The 22,899-nt window shown below is 38.2% G+C and overlaps 1 protein-coding gene across 16 annotated transcripts in view; it reads right to left on the reverse strand.

Moving 5' to 3' along the window:
- The window catches only part of CC2D2B (coiled-coil and C2 domain containing 2B), a 103,030-nt gene that overhangs the window by 20,002 nt on the left and 60,129 nt on the right, over nucleotides 1–22,899 (reverse strand). For all 16 annotated transcript variants that reach the window (XM_023641842.2, XM_023641863.2, XM_023641837.2 and 13 more), the window contains 7 exons: nucleotides 21,599–21,691; nucleotides 17,821–17,912; nucleotides 16,017–16,187; nucleotides 15,170–15,266; nucleotides 14,021–14,130; nucleotides 8,829–8,925; nucleotides 1,020–1,118 (listed from right to left, as the gene is read on the reverse strand). In XM_023641842.2, the coding sequence (XP_023497610.1) occupies nucleotides 1,020–1,118; nucleotides 8,829–8,925; nucleotides 14,021–14,130; nucleotides 15,170–15,266; nucleotides 16,017–16,187; nucleotides 17,821–17,912; nucleotides 21,599–21,691 (759 nt within the window). The remainder of the gene's footprint in view (nucleotides 1–1,019; nucleotides 1,119–8,828; nucleotides 8,926–14,020; nucleotides 14,131–15,169; nucleotides 15,267–16,016; nucleotides 16,188–17,820; nucleotides 17,913–21,598; nucleotides 21,692–22,899) is intronic.

Genomic DNA, 22,899 nt, shown 5'->3' on the forward strand with positions numbered 1-22,899 from the left:
TCCCAAGCCTTCTGAACACCAACCCCCACAAATCCCTCCAATCCAGGAAGAGTAAGGTACTCCCTACTGCACGTTCTCATAGTACCTATTTCATGCCCCTATCAAAGCACTACAGCATTATCATGTTGTACTGAAATGTTAGTTTTCTTCTACGGACAGTGAACTCCTTGAGGCAGAAAATCCATTTCTGAATCTTCTGTATCTAGGATAGCTCTGTAAGTAAGTAACAAAGCCCAAAATGGAGTCTAGGCTGGGCTTTTAATATTTTGCTGATTATGTAGGCATATTCTTGCTAAACAACCCAACAGCAGAGCCTTCTGGGGGTATCACAGAGACAGGTGCAATCATCCACATCAGCATTATCAATAACAATGCTGAGGAGCTGAAACTCCTGGAACTCATGGTTACAAAGCAACATCATTAATCACAACATTTGTGAATCTGGTGCTATAAAACTATTATATACAAATATAAATGTTGCTTTAAAACCTAAGTCTAGCTGTCTTATTTTTTTTAAGATTGGCACCTGAGCTAACATCTGTTGCCAATCTTCCTTTTTTTTCCCTTCTTTGTCTTCCCCCCAACCCCCCCCCCCCCAGGATATAGTTGTATATTCTAGTTGTGGGTCCTTCTTGTTGTGCTATGTGGGATGCCACCTCAGTGTGACCTGATGAGTGGTTGCCATGTCCGTGCCCGGGATCCGAACCGCCGAAACCCTGGGCCGCCAAAGTGCAGCACACGAACTTAACCACTTGGCCACGGGGCCAGCCCCTAGCTGTCCTATTCTTTACGAATGAATACTCAGAAGACATAAGAAATAAATTTGTGGGCATCTCCTGTTCTATAGAGAGCTAAAACCTTCAAACACTCCAACACCCCAGGAGCTCTCATATACAGGATCATTTTAACTGACCTACCAACCTGCCAGTCACAGAATCTGATTCAAAGACAACGGTAAGTGTTTCTATCAGCCAGAGGTAAAAACACAGAATAATTAGCAAAGAATCATTTTCTATTACCTCAGATTGTTGCAGAAGAGCAGAGAAAGGGAAGACAATGGATCCAAGCCAATTCTTTCTTATATATGAATGACCACTGCAGCTCTTGAAACAGTCATTCTATTTAAATAAATAATTTTTCTATTAATTACTTTATATCATGTGATGAATAACTTCAAAAACTTGCATGTAAGTATAAAAAATTATTCTCTCTTTCTAAAAAAAACCCAAAGGGCAAAAGATATTTTTTCTCACTTTTTAATTTTTTTAAAAGATAATTGACTATTTAAAGCAAAAATAATGACCTCTTGTGGAGTTAATACATAGGTATAACTAAAATGCATAATGCTACTAACAGAAAGCACAGAAGGGGGATAGGGAAGTGTTAATATCATGTTCTTACACTATATGTGAAGTGGTATAATACACAAAGATAGATTGTGGTAAAGAATATATTGTAAAATCTAGAGCAACAATTAAGAAATTAAAGAAATACAGCTAATAAGCCACTTGTAGATGGTCAAGGTTAGAAATGTAAAGACCTTGCAAAAGTAAATGCTCCCACATCTTATCTGATCTCTTTCTCCTTCTGCTCTCCCTGCTGTTTACCTGCAGCTGGGAAGGGCTGAAGTTTGAATAAAAGCCACCAACAGCCCTGATTCCTGACTTCAGCTCATAACTATTGCCTTTAGACATGTGGGGTTCCTTATAACTCTGCACTTGACAAGTTATCCCTTCCGCTTATCAGGGGATACTAGAAGGGTCTTAAATCCAGAGGCTGACCAGCAACAACAGAGCTAAGCAAGGTGGACTGTGTGGCTCTAATCGAAAAGGTAACAGGTACACTTGGGTAGTTTTTGTAGCAATTAAGGTCTTGGACTTCTGACTGATGTGACCTCAACTGCATTAATCTTTCCACCCCAGGTCCCAGGGACACTGCAGGCTTCCTAGATCTACCTTGTCTCAGGATATAGATTACACCTCTATTGGGGTTCACTTTAAAATAAGTTCTCTATGCATTGTTTCTGAGAAGCAGTGAAAGAATTTTAAGACCATCAATGTGAATTATATATGCAGCAATAGCTAAGGAATCTATTAATACAGGAATTGTTTATAGCAAATGATAAAAACAAGACTTAATATTCTTGAGCTATAACATATGCTTAATCTGCAACATATTGGCATAAGTTGAAGCAGGGCCAGTCACTCGGATGGTTAAATTGTTGAAGTGGGGCTCCTGCTGTGATCGGTTTGACCCCTAATGATTAGGGCTTTTAAATAAATCTGAGATATTTGTGAGATGTTGTATATCTCTATCATCTTGCAAATCAAAATAATCCCTTCAACACGCAAAGACAGTGTGGATTGAGACCCCTGAGAGTGGTGCTTCTGTTACCGCCTACAAACAGGTTCTTTACCTGCCACACAAGGGGGGCCAAATAAAAACTGGAACGCCAGGCTTATGGCAAAGAAAGGGTTTTTATTTCAGGTGATATCACCTGGGAGATGAGAGCGAGCCCTCAAATTTGTCTCATTTCATCTCGTCTCCCTGAAAGATGGGAGGTTCTAAAGGTGTGTGAGGAATGCGGCTGTTTGTAGAGAGGTGGGGGGAGTCAGTGGCCTTGGTGGTCCCAGCTTTTCCACCAGCCTGCATTCAGCCTTGGGATGCTGTTTGCAGGGAGAAGGAGATGATAAGGAATCCAGGTGGGTGACCCTGGCTATTTGTCTCCATGGCAGACAGTGGATTCTGGAGCCAGGGAGTAAGCAGGGAAAGGGTGCTTATATATATGCTGGGTTTAATGTAGGGGAAATGATATCAGGGCCAGTATCACTTCCACCAACACTGCAGTGGTGGCCATGGGGCAAGGTGGAGTCTGGATGTGACGGGGGTGGGGGGGTGGGGTTTGCTCTGAACTCACAAAGAAACACATGAACCAATCTTCATGCATTCATTACTTTTATATATTGAAATGTATAAATACATTTCTATGTTATCCCCATCCAAAGAGCATTTGTGCACTTTTTGCTTTTTAAAGACATAAATAACAAATATCTGAATTACTGAAAAAAATCTTTAATTTTTGTCCTGGGATGTGATTTCTTAGGGTGCAACCCACTTTGCCCAATAGGCTCCCTTATCTTGTTATTAGGAGTAACAGCTTTATACGTTAATTGTCAACCATAGAGTTGGGACTAATGGCTTGGTGAAATGAACTGTGTACTAGGGGCCCAAATGATAAAGAACTCCCAACCATGGCTCCAAGAAGGCTGCCTTGTCAGGGAAAGGCTTCTTCTTATGTAAATTAAGATGTCTTCCTTTATGTTAATAAACAATGTAAAACATTTTTAATGTATATACTTTTATTATAGCAGATATGCTCAGTATAGCAAACTTTGAAAATACACTAAAGAATACAGAGAAAAGAATGAAAATTACCTTAACTCAACTCCCAAAGACATCACCACCATTAACAACATTTTAAAGATGTTAAATGGTAGTGAAAATACATTGAAATAATGATGACTCATTCAAAGAGGAGATTAGCATCATGGATGCTAGGTCAATCAGAAAAGGAGATGAAGTTTTATGGTTGACATAACACAATCAAAAAGATGCAGGTTTGTTGACATGGCTAAGTAATTTAACCGCATGGTATGCCTATTGGAAAAAGGTGAGCCACGAGGCTATCTCAACTTAAGCCCTTAAAACCATGTAATTCAGGTTTCTCTGATCTAACAAGCAGTCTTCTGAGCCCAGATCGGTTCCTAAGAAAGATCTCTCTTTTGAGAAATGATTGCACTGATAGACCAATTCTGATTGCTTGGTAGTTACCTTTTTTATGCTAGTTTATTTTTCCCAAGGTGCTAGTCACCTTTATTATGGGAATTTCAGATTTGCAAGATTGGTTTGATTTCCTTTCTTTCCTATCCCTACTTTAGCCTTCGTCCAAATATGCCTTATAATTCTATGACCTTGTAATTAAAGAAGTAAACAAGAGGCCAACCATCTGTGTGGAAAGAGAAATTTATTATTTTGGTCTGTTTAGAATATTACAATTGATTATAGACCATGCTTAAGCCCCATCATGCTGCAAACTGGGAAAAGAAGATTGTGTTGGTTAATTTTATGCATCAACTTGACTGAGCTAAGGGATGCCCAGATAGCTTGCAAAACATTATTTCTGGGTGTGTCTGTGAGGGTGTTTCCAAAAACATTAGCACTTGAATCAACAGACTGATTAAAGAAGATCACCCTCACCAACGTGGGCGGAATCATCCAATCCTCTGAGGACAGGAAAATACAACAAAAAGGCGGAGGAAGGACAAATCCTCTCTCTTCTTGAGCTATGACATGCATCTTCTCCTACCCTTGGACACTGAAGCTCCTGGTTCTTGGGGGCTTCAGATTCTGGGACTTAGACTAGCAATCTCCTTGTTCTCAGGCCTTTGAACTTGGACTGAATTACTCCACCAGCTTTCCTGGCTCTCCAGTTTGCAGACGGCATATTGCGGTATATCTCAGCCTCCATAATCCCGTGAGCCAATTCCCATAATAAATTTTCTTTTATATATCTCTATATATCCTATTGGTTCTGTTTCACTGGAGAACCCTGACTAATACAGAGATAATTAAAGAAGGAGAGGAGACATATACCATGTATGTGGATTGGAAAGATCAATATTGTAAAGATGTCAATTCTAATCAAATTGATGTATATATTCAATCCATCCTAATAAAAATCCTAGCAGATTTTGTCTTGTTTTCGAAAACTACAAGCTGATTCTAATATTTATATAGAAATGCAAAGGGCTAAGAACAGCCAAAGCAATCTTAAGGAAGAAAAACAAAGCTCAAAGATTTAGATTTCTAGATATCAAGATTTATAGCAAAGCTTTAGTAATCAAGACAGTGTGGTATCAATGCAAGGACAGATGAATAGGCCAACAGAACAGAATAGAGAGTCCAGAAATAAAACACATTTATACAGTTACCAGAATTATAACAAAGGGTAACTTTGTAGGGAAGTGGGGGAAGGGATGATCCTTTCTATAAATGGTGCTGGGTCAACTGAAGATCCTTATGGGAGAAAAGTAAATCTTGACCCTCTACCTCACAGACACACAAAAATCAATTCCATTTGGGTTTTAGATCTAAACATGAAAGGTAAAATGATACAGTTTTTAGAAGCAACCACAGGATAATATCTTCATGATTTTAAGTGGGCAAATATTTCTTAAAGAGGACCAAAAAGGCACCACCATTCACTGTACTGTACTATATTAAATCAAGATTTTCTTTTCATCCAAAGATGTATGAAGAAAGCAAAAAAGACAAGCCAGAGTGGGAAAAATATTATGCATATCTGACAATACTCATATCTGGACTATACAAGGAACTGTTATAAATCAGTGGAAAAATGAGCAAAATACTTGAACAGATCTTTCAGAAAAAAGGATATCAAAATCGCGAATAAACATAGAAAACGGTGCTCCGTTTCATTAGTTATCATGAAAATGCAAATTAAAACCACAAGGTGATATGACTACACTTTCATCAATATGGCTGAAATGAAAAAATCAGACAATGCCAGGTAACGGCAAGGATGTGGAGCAACTAGAACCCTCATAAACTGCTGGTGGAAGTATAAATTGACACAACCATTTTAGACTGTTTGGCATTAAACTGCTAAAGCTGAGCATATACACAATCTAAGAGCTAGTAATTTCACTCCTAAGTACAAGTCCAATGGAAGTGCATAGGTATATTTCCTGAAGACATGTACAAGTATATTTATATCAGTATTATTTGTCAGAGCCAATAACTAGAAAGAAGCAAATTATCTATCAACAATAGATGCATTAAAAAGTTGCTATATATTCCTACAATAATGTACTATACAGCAATGAGAATCAATGAACTATTGCTAAATGCAACATTCCAGATGACTCCCAGAAACACAATGTAGAGAGAAATAAGCCATTCACAAACGGACGCATACTGTATGAGATTTCAATCATACAAAGTTCAAAAATAAGCAATACCCAATCTATGCTGTTAGAAATTAAGATACTAGTTACTCTTGGGGAGGAAGTGACTTGGAAAGAGCACAAAAGAGGCTTCTGGGGTGATGCTAACAATATCCAGTTTCTTGATCTGAAGCACTGGCATTCTTTCCATTTTAGCCTGTTGTTGCTACTATTTATTTTCCCTTGGATAGAAAGCAAAATGTTTACCAGAATAAGTTTGTCAATACAAATTTAATTAAGCAATCTAGGGTTGAGTTTCTTGCATCTGAATAATCTAAACTTACCTGAAGTGGTTTGTAAACTCTAGAAGAAGCATACAGTTAAAATTAAACCTCAGAAATAAAACATTTTCAAGGGTTTTTTTTTTCAAAAATCACAGCACCAATTATTAAAAACTACAAAGCCACTTTGGTTACAATGTAATAAAACTAGAATTTAAAATCAAAGTTTACACTAAAGTCACTCAAACATTTGAAAAAGTAAAAGCATAATATTACATAACTATGAGGTCAAGGAAAATATAAACATAATAAAAACATATAGAAAATAAAAAATGAAAATAATAAGTAACCTAATACTATAAAAGATACAGTCTAAGATGTTTTTAGAGATAAATTCATAGTCTTAAAATGTTTTCATTATTTATGAGAGAGAGAGACTGAACAAACTAGACATTTAACTCATTTGGCCAAACTAAGTACAAAAATTATAGTCTCAAGGAAATCAGGAGAAAGAACAACAAAAATACAAGCTGAAATAAACGAATAGAAAACACAAGAAGAGTGGAATTTAAGATCAACTTCTATATTGGTTCTTTAAAAAATAGGCAAATCTCTTCCAAATTAAATCAGAAAAAATAGAAAAACACACTTGGATAAAGTTAGAAATAAGAAGAGGGTAGATAATAGCAGGTCAAAAATTATAACAAACTGCTGAACAATTATATGCTAATGAATTTTAAAATCTTGAAAATAACTAATTTTTCTTTTTTAAATAAAACATTTAGGGGGCCAGCCTGGTGGCACAGCAGTTAAGTTTGCTCGTTCCGCTTCAGCAGCCCGGGGTTCGCTGGTTCGGATCCCAGGTGCGGACATGGCACCGCTTGGCAAGCCATGCTGTGGCAGGCGTCCCACATATAAAGTAGAGGAAGACGGGCATGGATGTTAGCTCAGGGCTAACCTTCCTCAAATTAAAAAAGAAAAAAACCACATTTAAACCAACAACCAAGTATCAGATTAGTTTAAGTTCTTTTTGTGACCATCAGGATTTTTGTTACAGTTTCAGTAAACATACGCTCCAAATCTGGAGCTGTGCCCTGGGCTTGCTTTGTGAGCTCCAAACGCAGTTCAGTCCAGCTCTTTCATGCCCAGTGCTAAATATAGGCCACACGTCTGTAAGACTTCCAAGTCCTCAGCTTCCTGCTAGCAAGAAACTAATGAAGGGGAGACACACAGGAAGTAAGAAATAGTTGATAGCAGGAAGAAAAAACACACAGAAAAGAGAGGAAAATTGCGGCATGGGAAGAAACTGTTTTCTAACGAATATCATAGGTCAATGACAGACCAAAACCTTCTTTCAACTGGGTGGTCATCTCAGGGTTCAGCCTAGCTCTGGTCTCTTATGAGAAAATGGAATGTTTTGGCCCACAGTTACCTTGCAACCAAATCCATGACAAGAGGGCAAGAATATAAGCCAGGCCCTTTCTTTTTCTAAACAGCATGCCTAAGTTGTCACATGTAAGTCTGATACCTAAAGCATATGGATTTCAGTGAAAAACAACACAAAGCACTTGCAAGAATTTAACTGTTAATCGACTGCTATTTCAATTCTGGCCAAACTGATCATTGAAATAATTAACTTTTGAGAGAGAAAGTCTGTTAGGAGTTCTTTTGGGTTTTCCAAGCTCTACCCACTATCAGTTTAGATAATCAGAAAACTACTCGGTTTAACTCCTTGGAGAATAGCCATCACCAATTACTGTTTAATATTGTACCCTCAGCCTTTATCAAGAGTTGATGGAAATGTTTTGATAAGACTATCTGTCTGTATCTCCTGGAAAACTGGGTTGGAAGACATTGCCTTTCGTTTCTCAGTAGTTCTTATAGAAGGCACTTTCCTGAATCATGCTTCAAGGTCTAGTTTGACTTTTTTGATTCTCATCCCCAGTCCCTACAGGTAGAATTAATTGCTGCTTTGATAGTATTGCCATAGAATTTGATAAACCTTTACATTAAAGCATTTAATGAGAGCCCCGAGAGAGGAGGTATAATGGATATGCACCTTTATACTTAGTGCCAAGTTCAGTAGAAAAGAAACTGACAATTCTCTTAGAGCTTGCTATGGCACCAGGCATTGTGTCAGGAACTTTCATTTATCTATGAGGAAGACATTCAGTAATTTTTAAAATTTTATTGAACAGAACTGGGTTTTGTCCTAGGAATAATTTCATCTCTTTTGTAGAAGTGGTATATTTTTTTGTACAGACAATGAGAAATATATAATCCATTTTTGTTTATCTTTCTTTCTTGGCTGCTGGGAAGCTCACTTAAATGTAATGTTCAATTGCAGAAATCTGCTTCTCCCAAATTCTTAGTATATTTACCCCTCCTCTTCCTATAGGTGGTTTATCTCTGTTAGTTTTGAAGTGACTTGTTATACGTCTGATTTAACTTCAAGTTGCCCCAAATCCTGTTTAAAAAATGGACATATTGCATCTAAAAGCAAATTTACAAATATGTTACTAGACTTCAGTCTGACCTTAGAATTATTTCAACATTGATTATTATAATTATTCTACTTTACCTCATGTTTTTCAACAATCATTTCATCAAAAATGTTGATATAAATGTTATCTTTTATTTTAGATAAGCTTGAGAAGCTATAATCACGTCCTGGCGAGCTGTAAATAAGAAAAACATATTTAAATGCTTAATTTATTTTATTAGAGCATTATTCATAAAGGACTATAAAATTACTTGTGTTCCTTTTTTTTTATAAAGTGTAAGCTAAGAAAAAGCTATGTACTTTGAAGACGACTGCTATCTTTCATTGAAGCCAGTATGTTCTTTGTAGTTTATCTTATATCTCTCTTAAGGTAATTTGCAAGAAAAATAAAAATGTTTAAATGTGAAGCAGCTACACATTTCACTACAGCCATCCATTGCGAATAAATTATCTGTAGTGTAGTGCATTAAGACTTTCCAATTATCTTAAATTCTGCTAGTTTCTGGTATTTCACACACACAGTTAAACTGCTTTTTAGCTCTCAGCTAAAAGAATGACTGTTTAACCATGGAGCTTATCCTCTTTCCCACATTTATTTTTTCTAACCAGAAATTGGGATAGTGGAGCGCATTTCATTTTGCAAGCTGTCTGCTGATGGCTTACTTGATTGGATACATTTTTGAAGGTAGCTGGAAGGATAGTATAGTATATTACAAGCAACGAACTTCCACTCTCAGCTCCAGCTTGTGCACTGGATTTTAACCAAACTTCCAACAGCTCAGAGAAGTTAAATAACCTGCTTAAGGTAATGCCACCCCAAGTGCCTGAGCCCTAATCTGAACCCAGTTCTGACTGACTCTAAAGGTGAAGCTCTTTTCACTATACCAATTACCACTGACATTATTTGTTGAAGTTTGATGCTTAAGCAAGCAACCATACTATTTCAAAGGATCTCCAACAGTTTGTATAACTTTCTGAGATCTACAGACAGTGACAACTGAAAAATGTTAGTTGAGTTTAGAGAACAGTTTTAAGTTGAAGCTTCCTTATATTTCTAAGTGAGAAGGTGACTTCCCTGCCGTGCTCCTTCAAGAGTTCCCTTTCATTTGCAATGACCTGAGGCAGGACAGCGGGGGCAATGTATACTTACAACACTATGCTAGCAGGAGAAATGATAACTGTCATCCTCAAGACATTTTTCAGTATGTCAACTTAGTTTATTCTTTAAATCATTCAAGTCCTGCATTGTCTTGTATTGTGTATCTACTCAAACTTTCCTCAAATTTCATCATAATTTCTCCTCCAAAGTAGAGTTCACAAGGTTAATTACTATTTACTATTTATTTACTATTACTATCTATCCCATTTGCATGTGGTTTTTACTCACTAGAATGTCACGTGGACTGGGGGATAGAGCTCTTGTATCTGAGGCAATAAAAAGTGGTAGCTGAATGATTTTGCCTTAGCTGAACCCTTGCTTGTACTCTAAATGTGTCTAGTGACCTAGTATACTAATAATTTATATACTAATTACTTAACATTAAATAATATAATATAATATATTTTCCTTTCAATCAATATTTCCCTTCACACAGAAAGAGTAAAAAGGTCAGGTAAGCAAATGTCAGAGAACAAGGCAAAGCAACAAGTATAAGGTCTAGACAGGTGGCCAAATAACAAGGGTATCTGTTTAAGATCTCTGGCCCAAAACTCTGAAAATACAATTGAGCCTGTGTTGAATCTGGAAGAAAAGAACTGATTTCTGCTAACAGTAGAAGTATCCATAGCATCTAAGCTAACAAAATTCCAAGGTATACTGGTCTATTTGGTTTTTTCCTCCCAAGTTAAAATAATGGTATAAACAGGGTCTCTCTTTCCTTGCAAATCCTGATTAGGGTCTCGAGGCCTTCATGTTGAGGAGTGGTGGCTGGGACATGAATGTTCATGTAGTACAGATAATTTCCTTCAGCAGGATAGGTGTGAGAGTGGTGGGATTCTGTCAAAGCAAGGAACGACTGGAGAAGGTACTGGTGGTTGGAGGTTCTGTGCTCCCACAGCTTGCATCTGGGCCCTCAAAGCTGTTAGTTTGCTTGGAAAGTGACTGAATAACTATGGAGCTTCCTGGTTAGAGCCTATAACCAGTACTTTTTTTATATAATCTTGTAGGGAAGAGAGTAGCTGGAGGTTGAAGGGAATAGACAGATTGTTTCATCCTGGGAATCAGGACCCGCTCACGAAGAGCCAAGGTCAAGAACACAGATGCTGGAAGGAAAAGCAACACAAGAAGCCTAAGGTCCAGGGACTAAAAGGTTGGTATTCAAGAACTAGGAGAAATTTAGGAGTTAAAAAGTCAGAGCGATGTATTAAAGAACCAAGCAAAGTCAGGAACCATGTGATCTGCAAAAATCGAAGGAGCTGAACAGAATTGGCAGGAGAAGGGGGAAAGGGCATCAAGAAAAGAGAAAGGACTTTGATAACAGATGTGACTGACAATTCCTTATATTTCCTTCACCCCAGTGAGAGCCAAAGATGTACAGGAAGTGACAAGTGAAAACTGCTATTTGAACTTAGAGAACAATTTTAAGTTCTACATTTCAAATTTGCCTTGATCAGTACACTTTATTTCCAGTAACAGAAACCTATTTATACTGCTTTAGCATCAAATATGAATCCTGAGAAAGAACAAAGCTGGAGGTATCACACTTCCTGATTTCAAAATATATTACAAAGCTACAGTAACCAAAACAGCATGGTACTGGCATAAAGACAGACATACAAACCCATGGAACAGAACAAACGGCCCAGACATAAATCCCTGCATCTATGTCAGGTCAACTAATCTTTGACAAGGGTGCCAAGAATACACAATGTGGAAGGATAATCTTCAACAAATGGTGTCAGTAAAACTATCTACATCCAAAAGAATCAAATTGAACCCTTATCTTACACCAGAGACAAAAATCAACTCAAAATCGATTTAAGAGTAAGGAAGTGTGGGGCTGGCCCAGTGGCACAGCGGTTAAGTGCGCATGTTCCGCTTTGGCAGCCCGGGGTTTGCCGGTTTGGATCTCGGGTGCGAACATGGCACTGCTTGGCAAGCCATGCTGTGGTAGGTGTCCCACATATAAAGTAGAGGAAGATGGGCATGGATGTTAGCTCAGGGACAGTCTTCCTCAACAAAAAGAGGAGGATTGGCAGCAGATGTTAGCTCAGGGCTAATCTTCCTCAAAAAAAAAAAAAAAGAGTAAAGAAGTGTACAATATGTTATCATTGTTGACTATACATATTATTGTTGACTACAATTATAATGTTGTACAGAAGATCTCTAAGGCTTACATTATATACATATGAGAGAGATTTATTTTAAGGAATTGGTGCTATATACATAGCAAGAGAAATGATAACTGTCATCCTCAAGACATTTTTGAGTATTTCAACTTAGTATATCCCTTAAATAACTGAAGTCCTGCATTACCTTCCATTTTGTATTCTACTCAAACTTTCCTCAAATTTCACCACAATTTCTCCTCCAAAGCAGAACTCACAAGGCTAATTACTATTTACTATTTATTATTACTAGCTATTTATTATTACTATATATGAGAGAGTAAGGGGAGAGGGAGAGAGAGGGAGACAGACAGACACACACACATCCTATTTGGTTCTGTTTCTCTGGAGAACCCTGAATAAGGCAACAACATCTTGGAGAAGGCAAAACTATGGAGGCAGTAAAAATATCAGTGGTTGCCAGTGGTTCCAGAATAAGGATGAAGGGATAAACAGGTGAAGCACAAGGCATTTTTAGGGCAGTGAAACTGCTGTATGATACTATAGTGGTGTATACATGTCCTTACACATATGTCAAAAACCACAGAATATACAACACAAAGAGCGAACCCTAATGTAAACTGTGGACTTTGGTTGACAATTTGTCAACATTAGTCCATCGCTTGTAACAAGTCTACCACACTGATGTCGAGGGAGGCTGTGTGTGTATGTTGTGAGGAAAGGGTATATGAGAACTCTCTGCCCTTTCTGCCCAATTTCACAGCGACCCTAAAACTGCTCTTAAAAGAAAGTCTGTCGCTTTTTAAAGGATGGAAATAAAAAAGAAACTCAGTCACATTAGAAATCAGAGGATGTAAACTAAACTACAAGGAGAATATCATTTTAGATCCACCATATTAGAAAAAATAATTTTAAAAATAAGAAATATTATTGAAGATATGGCACAATAGGAACTTTCATATACTGCTGTTGGGAGTGTATATCAGTTCAAACACTTTAGAAAACACTTTGGTGTTATCTAGTAAACCTGAAGCTGAATTCAACTACAACCTAGCAATTCCCGTCCCAGACGTATATCCCAGAGCAGACGTTCTCAAAGTGTTCCCTGACCAGTAACATCAGCAACACCTGGGAACTTGTTAGAAATGGGATTATCAGGCTCTTCCTCAGACCTACTGAATTAGAAACTGTGGAGGGGGGCCCAGCAATCTGTTCCAAGAAGACCGACAGGTGATTCTAGTGCACAAAAAAGGTTGGAAGATACAGTCTTAAAAAGAAACTCTTGCACGTGTGCTCCAGAAGACAAGAATGTTCAGAGCAACATTATCTGTAGTAGCAAAACATTAAAACAAGCCAAATGTGCATCAACAGGACAAAGTATAAATAAATTATGGCATTTTAATACATTGGAATACTATGGAGAAGTGAAAATAAAGGAAGGGAGGGAGAAGAAAGGGAGGGAGGGAGGGAGTAAGCAAGGGAAGGAGGGAGGGAGCGAGGGAGGGAAGAAGAGCCACAAGTACCTACATGGATGACGCTCAGAATAATTGAGTAAAGAATACAAAAGATGATTCAATTTATATAAGGTGGAAAAACATCCACAAGTAAATAATACATATGATTTTATGAAAATCATAAAGGAAGAGAGGGAATGATAAACACAAATCCATGGTTGTTACCTCGGGGGGGAAGGAAAGGGAAAACAATTAGGTATTGGCACAGAGGGGCCATCAAATGCATTGGTAATATTCTATTTTTTAAGCTGGATGGTAGGTACACAGGAATTCATTTCATTATTTTTCCTCAGAACCTACATTTATGTATACATTATATATATTAATATCTATGTTAGAAATATTTCATAATTAAAAAGATGAAAAAATAAAACCTATCTCAATCATTATTTTCCATAAATGGCTTAAGAAAATAATTTTGTTATTGCTCTTTTTTTAGGAGCTAAGGAAAAACAGATTCCAACTTACATAAAATCTACTTTAATTTCTTCGTTCCAGCATGGATGAGATCCACTTGCAGTACTGGTTTGGTACACAGTGTGTTGAAAGGAAACTTCCACAAAAGGGTGTACAGTATCCTGAAACACATTAATAAACACTGACTAGATTTTTGTAATATTTTATATAGTTGATAACAGGTAGAAGACTAGGAAATTACTTGTTACTGGCCAACAACTGGATGGCTGACTTTTTCTGGTTTTTCAAACACCCATGATTCATTCACTCATTTAATAAACATTTATTGGTCCTATTCAATATCTGGTGCTTTTCTAGGATCCAAAGATAAACGGAACTTTCCTTTAAGGATTTTATAGTCTATCGGGAAAATAAACAGGTAAACAAATAATTGGTGATGAAATGTGAGCAATAAAAGAAATATATTCAAGGTATAATAGCTACTCAGGAGAGGAAATGATGAACTTTCTGAGGTGAGGACAAGGATTGGAGAAAATATTGCTTGGGCTTTTTTTAAATTTTTTTAAAGATTTTATTTTTTTCCTTTTTCTCCCCAAAGCCCCCCAGTACGTAGCTGTATATTCTTCGTTGTGGGTCCTTCTAGTTGTGGCATGTGGGACGCTGCCTTAGCGTGGTTTGATGAGCAGTGCCACGTCTGCGCCCAGGATTCGAACCAACGAAACACTGGGCCGCCCGCAGTGGAGTGCGTGAACTTAACCCCTCGGCCACGGGGCCAGCCCCTGCTTGAGCTTTGAAACATTAACTAATAGTTCATATGGCCAATAACATGGAGCTGTGAGGAGGCCATTCCAGGCAAAGGAAAGGGCATGCACAGAAGCCTTCTAGAACAAGCAGTAGTATGATATGAGACTGCTGTGGGATGGAGAGAGATGTGACTGACTGGCAGTTAAGGACCAGATCATTATGGACTTTTGTAGGCATTCTAAGGAGGAATTTGTACCCTATTCTACAGAGCCTGAGAACAGCAGAGCAGGGAATGAAACGGCTATAATTACATTTTATAAAGAGCACCTTCAACCGTGTTATCGAAAGTACACTGGAAGCCCAAGAGATTAGAGATGGAGAGACCAATTAGAAGCCTCTTGCAATTGAGGGCCAACATAATCAAAATGCAAGTTTATAGAAGTGTTAAATACTTACCTCATTTAAGATCTCATCTGAGGCTACTGATTGGATTGTTTCTTTATGTCTGAGGTGAGACATTGGTGACATCAAATAAGTTGGCATATCCAAGGCTCTTCAGGAAAAACAATATAGAAACATACACTTTAATTAATTTTAATATTGGTGGAAGAGGGTAGCTTTCTGCCTATGCTTAAGGAGATACGTAATTCAGTTACCCTGGATCTTACAGAGTTTGCTCTGGATCTTCATATCACAGGTGGTTACAGCTAAATATTTGATAACCACTGCTGTGGGAGAGTGGCTCCTAAATGCTGAACTACGCACTATATCCAGTCTACGACAAAGTTTTCACTCGTCCTCAGCAAACGGAGAAAAGTAAGCCAGGTGATACTTCGATATTATATCCTTCCTATTTTTGGTGTTAACATTATTCTTTCTTTTACAAATTGATGATTATAGAAAATGATGGTGATTTTAATATGTCCTTATTTCACACAACAGCCCACTGAGTGCCCACAGGAGAGATGGGTAAGATCTGATTTTTGCAGAAGTCACCTAAAATGACAAGTCCAAAACAGAGCCTACTCTCTCCAGTTTTCTACTTCCAGTCCTGAGAGGGGCCAGGGGCAGAGAATAGCGCAGGTGGCAGCAGGAGCTTCACGTGTTTTCAATATTCAGAATAGGGACAAAAGACATTTATTTGATAGTACCCAAAAATATATGTGTGAAAGTTACTTTGGGTATCTCAAACTTCTGAAAAACTTAATACATGGCAGTGACGGTTTTACAAATAGAACAGTACAGAAATTTAAATTTAAGATAGATCTTCTGCAACCCTAAAAATTGGTGCGTATTTCCTTACCTACTAACTGTTGTTTTCCTGGTAGGAATATTATAAGCCCTCAGTATTCTGACAAGAATCTTAATATCTCCATCACAGACAGTCTGTGCTGCCACTTTTTTCCTTTCTTTCCTCCACGGCTTTAACTTTCTTCGTCGTTCAACAAGCTTACAAATGGCATGTGTCAACTGGCTAAAGAGTAAAAAGTGATCAGCCGCATATACACAGATAACTTAGTTCTAAAGATATCAGTTTTTAAATTAATTATTGTAAATAAGGCCATTATTCTGAACCATATTCTCTCCATTGTGGAGAGGAGACAGAGTTGTCTTAAACCCAAGGAAGGAATCTTTTTTGGAGCATAGGAGAGATGCTATGTTTACTCTCATGTTAAGAGAGAATGTGATTGCTCTGAGCCCTTTGAGCACACGGTCCAAGAACAGACAAGAGCATGGAGAGGTAATTCCATGAAACATGATGCTCTTTCAGAAAATTATTCATTTTTCAGGAATCATTCTCTTGAAAGTGGTTAGATACTCAACTTTTTTCCATGGCTCTGAAACAGGAGTTATTAGTTACACACGCTGCCACCCTGGCAACACAAATCCATGGAAGTATGGCATTATGGTTGCCCACTTTCCCCCAAAGACTGAAAATAAAACACAATAGATTTCAGCATCCTGAGCCAATTAAAACCTTATTGGTAATACTAGGAATCTGCAAGTAGCCCCAGGGAGGAGTCCCAGAAACATGCATCCCTACTCCTGCTCCTCTCACTAAGTTTCACAGATAGGACAGTATGAGGATTGAGTTACCTCCGCCAAAGGCTCCCCGAACTGCTGCCTGTGGATCACAGCACCCTTTTATGGCTGAGGATTCAGGTTTTCTGGGGGTTTTTTTGAGGAAGATTAGACCTGAGCTAACATCTGCCGCCAATCCTCCTCTTTTTGCTAAGGAAGACTGGCCCTGAGCTAACATCGGTGCCCATCTTCCTCTACTTTATATATGGGACGCCTGCCACAGCATGGCTTGATAAGCAGTGCATAGGTCCATGCCTTGGATGGAACCAGTGAACCCCAGGCCACCAAAGTGGAGTGTGCAAACTTAACCACTATACCACCGGGCTGGCCCCTGAGGATTCAGTTTTGAAAGCGGGAGATTATAGGCTTAGTGTGTGGAGCTAATAGCAATGAATTTTCCGGTAGCAATCTCAGGACAAGAAAATCTTAGGACAAAACTACTTTGCGACAAAGATTATTTCTTTTATTTTGCTTTTTTTACCACAAAAACCATCAACAAGGAGAGAGTAAAAACTAAATATTATACAATTGAAAATGTATATTGTATAGATATACACAAAATGCAATTTAAAAATGTCCAGAGCCAGCCCTGATGGCCTAGTGGTTAAAATTTGGCACGTTCCACTTCAGCGGCCTGGGTTCAGTTCCCAGGTGCGGAACCACACCACTCGTCTGTTAGTGGCCATGCTGTGGCGGCAGCTCACACAGAAGAACTAGAAGGACCTACAACTAGAATATACAACTAGGTACTGGGGCTCTGGGCAGGGGAAAAAAAAACCCAGGAAGATTGGCAACAGATGTTAGCTCAGGGCAAATCTTTCCCAGCAAAACAAACAAACAGAAACCTCTCTATTTAAAAAAAAAAGTCTAAATATATTTTCAGTCAATATATTTCACTTTATGTTTTGTAATGGCATCTTTTGACATGTAACTTAATATAAAAATAGAGAATTTATTAGAGGACCTTGAAGGTATTAGCTTAAAGCTTTATATTTAATATTTAAATAATAATTTTTAGCATGTACCTTGCAGATACAATTTCTTCATAATCAGCCACAACGTCTGATAAGTTAAATTTGCTAACTTTGACAATTCTTTTCATTACCAACCTTCTCATCTACAAAAAAATTTAGAATTTAGAGAAACAAATAGCTTATATTTCAAGATTACGTATTTACAATGCTACTGGTGCCACTATTTTTCACTCTTAATTTTTGCAAGCAATGAATGGAAAGGGGGATTAGAGAAGTGAAAATATGGTTCTGTTTGTTACCATTATTAAAATTATTCCTAACTCTCACATTAATGTCACACCAAAGCAAGTTTCTTTCGTTCCATTTTTTTGTCCTGCCATATCCACTTCATGTCATCTTAAACTCTGCTCTCATCTGTTTTTCCACCTAACTCACAGTTTACGTGGACAGAGCTAGTCTTCACCAAAGGAGATGGTTACCCTGTGAATACGTTTCTACAACAGCCGATTATAATGGACTATAAATCTTGATCCATAAACTCAAGAAATGTGATCACATTTCTGTATTTCCTTTGAGTCAATCCTATTCTGACTTGAAGCTCTCATTCTGTCAGTTTGGCAAGATATTCAGTGCTTGAAGGGAGTCATTCCCCTGAGCCCTTGCTATCTGCAGAACTCACAGACCTTGGTTCCTCCAAGGACTGTGAAATTCTTCCTTTTAGTCTGAGGAAATCCCTCCCTTTCTCCTCTAACCCTATCCTTCACAACAGGTTTAGGCTTTCAAACACGAAACTGGGAAGAGGTGTGTCTGGAGGCAATTTCTGCTTTCTGTCCTGCCACAAATCGTCCCAGAGACAATGTTACCTAGGGCCTAATGATCTGCTTAGGGTAGGAAAATGGGGTGGGTAGGAGAAGAATGGGAAAAATATAACTCCTAAATATTACCCTCATATGGGCAACAAATTGTTTCCCCTGACGGTGAAACACACCCCTCTGACCCCACATTTCTCTCCCTCTCCCTCTCTCTCTCCCTTGCTCTCTTGACATCAAACAGACTCGGCTCCTTGCTATTCGTTCTAAAGGCCAGCCGTGCTCTTTCCTCACAGTTTTCACATGTGGTTCCATCAGCCTGGAATGTTCTTCTTCCACAAAAACTCCATGGCTAGCTCTCTCCTTCAAGTCTTTTGCTGAAGTGTTACTTTCTCATGGGCTTTCCTTGATCACCTTACTTAAAATTGCACCTCACGCTGCTACATATAAATACACTAAGCCCCCACCCCCCTCGAAGAGAACTTTTGTCCTCTCTCCCTACTTTATTTTTCATAGCACATATCACTCTCTAACCTACTAATGTTTTGTTCATTATCTGACTTCCCCCACTAGAATGACTTCCTCCAGGCAGTCAGCGGTTTCACTCAGTTTTGTTTACTGCTGTAATTCCAATGTCTAGTATAATGCCTGATTCATAGCAGATGCTCAATAAATATTTATTGAATAAATTAATGAAAGGGACAGAATGAGGAGATGCACACGTTTCAGCACAACTTTATCTAATAACCCTTGAGACTGCTGGGACTCCATTCTTTACCGTTGCAATCCTGGCCTCAGACACCACTGACCCCAGTAACACAGCACAAAGTTTAATGTACATAACTCCCAGTTCCGTGAGTTCCTTCCACATCAGGATTTAAACACCTGGGGCCCTAAGAGGCGGCCAGGGTCAAACCTTTCCAGTATCTGTAATTAAAATAATTATCCCTTGAACTTGTAGTTTTAAAACTATCCTCAGACAGCAAAGAAGTCTTCACATGGAGCTGAAATCTAATCACAAAATTTTCTTAACACTCCTTCCCAGCACTCCTATATGAAGTTCAAGCCTCCTCAGACATTTGCTTTCTTACCCCCATTCTGATCCTCTGCTGCCCTCCCTCTTGGGCTTCCTCATACATAAAGAAAGAAGAGAAGGGGTAAGGATGTGTGCTCTCTTTTCTCATAAGTAAGAACACCTCTTTATTTCCTAAGACAGAAAACTCATTATTAAAGCACATCCCAATTTTTTTTTTTTTTTTAATATAGAAGTAGTAGAGAAGAGGTATGAGGGGCAGGGGTGAACGGAAAAAACTCCTGCCAGTGACAAATGGGAGGAGCTCTTTCAAGCCCAGGACAGCTACAGTGGTCTGCATTTCCACCACCCTCTCATAGTAAAATGAGTACAAACTGGGACAGCACTCGAGGTTTTATCTCATTTGCCCATTACATAGGAAGTAAAGCAAAGTGGGCGTCATCACTGTCTATTTTGACACAAGAAGAAACGGGGGCTCAGTGAATAGGTTACTTGCCCAAAGACACCCAGGGTAGTCAGAACAGGTCTTCATACACCTGCCTGGGGCTCTTCTAGTTACACAAGGTTGCTTCTCACCTGACCTCATGAGGATCTGGTGTGTATCTCTTAGAACTTTCCATGGCTCTTTGCTTCTTTTCAAATTACCCTAGAAGGCTGCTCTGATGCTCTACAGCAAAGGCTATGTACTTAGGTGAGATCCTACTCTTGCAGAAGTTTTAGAAACCCTCTCAGCCCTTGCGGTTTTATCCCTTACTTTATTAATTTCTCAAACATTTATCAACATTTTCTGAGTGAAGGGCACTGTGCTGGGTACCGCAGATCTACAGATAAAGTCCCCGCAGGCCAGAAGCTTAGACCAGGGCTGATAAGGGGTCAGTGGAAAGAAACCAGGAATGAAATTCAGTGAGGAATTCCACCTCAAAACTGGTTTAGGCTTTGCTAGGTTGGTTTGTAAATATTGACTTTGTATTGAAGTCTATGTCTTTCTCTAATACTTCCTCCTGTCTCCTGGTAACTCCTTCATCCCTTCATCCCCTCAACTGCTGTGGTCTACCACATTACTGAGATACTAGTAAAAGTAGGGATTCTGGCAAAATGCTGGTGTATTTCTCAAAGTCTACTTTTAGAATCAAAAAGAGATGGGAAGTTGGGGCCAGCCTGGTGGCATAGTGGTTAAGTTTGTGCACTCTGCTTCAGCATCCCGGAGTTCACAGGTTCAGATCCCAGGCAGAGACCTACACATCACTTATCAAGCCATGCTACGGCGGCATCCCACATACAAAACAGAGGAAGACTGGCACAGAAGTTGGCTCACGGACAATCTTCCTCACACAAAAAGAGGAAGATTGGCAAAGATATTAGCTCAGGGCAATCTTCCTCATCAACAAAAAAAAAAGAGAGAGAGATGGGAAGCCTTTTTCTTTTTCTTTTTTTTAAGATTGGCACCTGAGCTAATATCTGTTGCCAATCTTTTTTTTTCCCTTCTACTTCTCCCCAAATCCCCCAAATACATAGTTGTATATTCTAGTTGTAGGTCCTTCTAGTTGTGCTATGTGGGATGCCGTCTCATCCTGGCCTGATGAGTGGTGCCATGTCTGTGCCCAAGATCCGAACTGGTGAAGCTCTGGGCTGCCTAAGCAGAGTGCATGAACTTAACCACTTGACCACAGGAACAGCCCTGAGAGATGGGAAGTCTTTAATGTTCATGTTTAAACAGAAGAATTTGGGATGTACTTTAATAATGAGCTTTCTCTCAACTGAAGTAACCTCCGCATCAACAATGTACATCAACAGTGTACATTTACAGATGGTAAGTAACTCTCTCTGAAAAGGAAGTCTGAACAGAACAGAAAACCCCTCAGTGATCAGAAAGAGGTGATGAGTAAGTAGACTTGTCCATCTAATTCTCTGGTACCAGGCATCCAACAGATCAGTTTTCACAAAAGTAAATGCAAACATATTGATATTACTCTTTCGTTGTTGTTACCTTTTTCAGAAAATTGGCAGAATTAATCCTTTGCGCAGTAATAGAATTCACATCTGAAATGGACATATCCTTCTCTATCTGACTTTCATATTCCTAAACAGAGAATTAAGTTAGTTTCACTTCGTGAATGTAATGGAGCTCAGATATGACATGCTGCAACAAAATATTAACTTCATTTCTGTTCATGTGCACGAGACACTGGCAATACTCTGGCATGGAAAGAAGAAAACATTTATTTCAGTTTCTCCTACTGAGAATTAGCTAAGAACATTTTATGACTATATTTTGTTTGCTTCTAGGATGAGGTCCATTTACCTTTTAAAATAGAGCAATGATTGAGGAAAAACTTGCAATTGAGAAAATTATAAGAAAAATGTGAAGATGGTAGAGAAATATTCTTCATGCATGCACTTATCTGGCCATTGCTAAAAACAAAACAAATGAAAAGTAGTATAGTACAATGGTCAAGACAGTGGGCTCTGGAGGCTAGCAATTCTGGGTTCAAGTTGACCCTGCCATTTATTTACTAACTGTGTGGTTTGGGAGAAAGTTGATTAACTTCAGCAGACCTCAGTTTCTTCTTCTGTAATAACAATAATAATACCTGTGTCGCAGGATTGTTGTGAGACTTAACTGAAACAATATCTGTGAAGTGCGTGGCACACAGTAAGTAGTCAAGATGTGCTGACTATAATCAATAACTTTAAGTTTACATCCAGCAGTTGGTATAAGATTGCTTGTCAGGATGTTTCATCTATAAAATTTAAAATAAATCTGCATCTGTTATATCTGCATTTGTGGGATACACCCCTAATACACATGGAAATCATTTTACATTATAGATATCTTTAAAGACCAGACAAAAATAATGAAGGAGATACTTTAGAACTTTCAGCCATGTTACAATAAACACGACGATCTGAAAGTAATTTATTTGTTCTTCTAATTATCCACAAGAAATCTTGAAATTAATTCTGTTGGAAAGTAACAGCTTTCACTTAATGATAAATTTAATATTTTATATCACTTTACTTTTTAAAGTGTTAATTTATGAGTTATTTAAATACTCTGGATATTATTTTGTTATGTGTGTTGCAAATATCTTTTCCTAATCTGTGAGGCTTTAATTTTAATATTATCAACTTTATTAATCTTTTTCTTTACAATTTATACTTTCTGTGGTTTGTTTAAGAAATATTTTCATATCCTAAGATTAAGATAGCCATTTAAAGTTTTCCTTTTCACATGTAATCTTCATTACACATGGTTTTCTTTCTTTTGTGAGGTCTGAATCTGTTCTG

The sequence above is a fragment of the Equus caballus genome, chromosome 1 (genome assembly GCF_041296265.1).
Source record: "Equus caballus isolate H_3958 breed thoroughbred chromosome 1, TB-T2T, whole genome shotgun sequence".
Taxonomy (NCBI): Eukaryota; Metazoa; Chordata; class Mammalia; order Perissodactyla; family Equidae; genus Equus; species Equus caballus.